Raw genomic sequence first — 1,885 nt, 5'->3', positions numbered from 1 at the left:
AACCGGGGGGGGGCTTTTCCCCGTCCGGGGTTACTTTCCCGAAACTAATTGGCTTGCCCAAAGCCGCAACAGCTTGAGGGGGACTGGGCGAGCGCGATCCGAACTCTATATGGATGAGGCGAGCGCTACGCGGGAACTCGACCCGTGATTCGAACATGGAACTATCAATTCGCGCGATCGAGACTGCGGCGGTATTTGAAATAGCGACTGACCGCTCTCATCCACTGCAACTTCAGCAAATCCACATAATACTGTAAATTTCGAACTAATTAGGCGCAACGGTTCAGGGGCTGGCTTCTTAGGGCGGCGGGGTATCGGCTATTTTTCGGGCGGCTGGGGCAACGGGCTAAGGGCAACACATATAGGGGACTATCTCAACATAGACACATAGGGGGGGGGGGGGGGGATAGGACGGACAGGGGATCGGCGTCAGTCGGCCGGGCTCCTTACGAGCGGCGACAATGGGGGCAGGTGGCGTTGGTCACCCCCTCCCACCCACACCCGAAACAAAAAAGAAGGCGGTTGGGCTGTGGGCATCCCCGGAAGGAATGCCCACTCCCGCCGCAAGCCCAGCACCCCTTGGGGTTGGGCCGGTAGGTGGGGGTGACCCCCGCTCCCGCGGGAGTGGGGCCCGGGGTCGGCTGACGTCGGGGAGCGGGAGGGAAAGAGGGAATAGGGGAGGAAGGGGGAAAGGGGGATGTGAGGGAGGAAGGAGGGGGAGGGGAGGTCTGTAGGGACAGAAGAGGGGTCATAGGGCCGCGGGGAGGACTGGGACGGGATAGTTGGGGAGGGGGGGAGATATTGAGGGACATTAGGGGAGGGATGGTGGATGGTGCAGGGGCGAAGGAACGAGGGGAGGTTCGGGGAGGCATTAGGGGGCGGACCGGGGCAGCAGGGGGCTGGAAGGGGGGAAGGGGGGACATTACGGCAGAGGGGGGGCGGAGGAGGGAGCCGGAGGAGCCGGGGACGGGAGAAGGACAAGTGGGACGGAAAGGGGGTACGGGCGGGCGAGAGGACGGCGGACCAGGGACGGGGGGCAGGGAGAAATGGACGTGGCGGGGCGGGCGGGGAGGTTCAGGGGAAACGGGGCGACGGGGGGACTGGGAAGGGGGGGAGGATTGGTAGGGCTCCATTGACGCTATCGGGGAGTAATAGGCGTCGAGGTCGGCGGGATCCATCTCCGGGAGGCGGAATCGGCGCGGAGGTTCTAGCTTCTCCAGCGCCTCCCGTACCTCCCGGGCCGCGGTCCGCACCGCAGCAGCCTCCTCCTTGGTGGGGAGCTGCAGCGGCCGCGGCTTAGCCGCCTCCCGCCAAGACAAGTGAAGCTTCCGACGAAGCTCCTCCGTCATTGGCGGGAGGGGCTGGATCCCGCCGGCCTCGTCGCCGGCGACAATCGGGGGATAATATAATTCGCGGGCCGGGGGAAAGGGATCGCGGACGCCGAAGGAGGGCCCGGGCTCGGTCGGGGATCGGGGTGGGCTCCCCGGCGGAGTCCGACCCTCCCGGCCCAACATCCTCCTCGGTCCGGCCCGATGGTGTGGCAGCATCCTGTAAATGGGCAAAAACCAATTAGCGGGGTTGTGGCGGTTCTTAATATTAACAGATTAGCGGGGGGGTGGACGTTGGGTTCGGGGCCGAAGTCGGACGGGGGAGCGAGGGGGTGGGCGTTCGTTATTCGGGGGTTTGGGGACGGTCACCGAGGTCCGGGGTCGCTGAAGTGCCGGGGTGGACTCCGTACTGGAGTAGGTTCCTCGCGGCCGGGCGTCGCTCGAACTCCGATCCTGCACTGTGGTCTTTTTCTGAAATCGGGGGCGGGGGTGATCGCGTGGAGATACGACGGGAGGAGGGTTATCGGTTGGGGTAGCAAAGTAGGGTTTCAGATCTT

The 1,885-nt window shown here is 64.8% G+C and overlaps 1 protein-coding gene across 1 annotated transcript; it reads left to right on the top strand.

The window, feature by feature from the left end:
- Window positions 1–461: 461 nt before the first annotated feature.
- On the top strand, window positions 462–1,125 carry LOC136777939 (TATA-binding protein-associated factor 2N-like). Its single transcript, XM_066734510.1, has 2 exons — window positions 462–699; window positions 839–1,125. The coding sequence occupies exons 1-2, from the start codon at window positions 462–464 to the stop codon at window positions 1,123–1,125; spliced, it is 525 nt and encodes a 174-aa protein (XP_066590607.1).
- The last annotated feature ends 760 nt before the right edge of the window (window positions 1,126–1,885 follow it).

This window comes from Prorops nasuta, unplaced genomic scaffold (genome assembly GCF_024137725.1).
Source record: "Prorops nasuta isolate Cenicafe-Biocafe unplaced genomic scaffold, Cenicafe_Pnas_1.2 PNAS00013, whole genome shotgun sequence".
NCBI lineage: Eukaryota > Metazoa > Arthropoda > Insecta > Hymenoptera > Bethylidae > Prorops > Prorops nasuta.
Note: the sequence above shows the minus strand (reverse complement) of the source record. Positions and strands in the feature narration are given on the sequence as shown.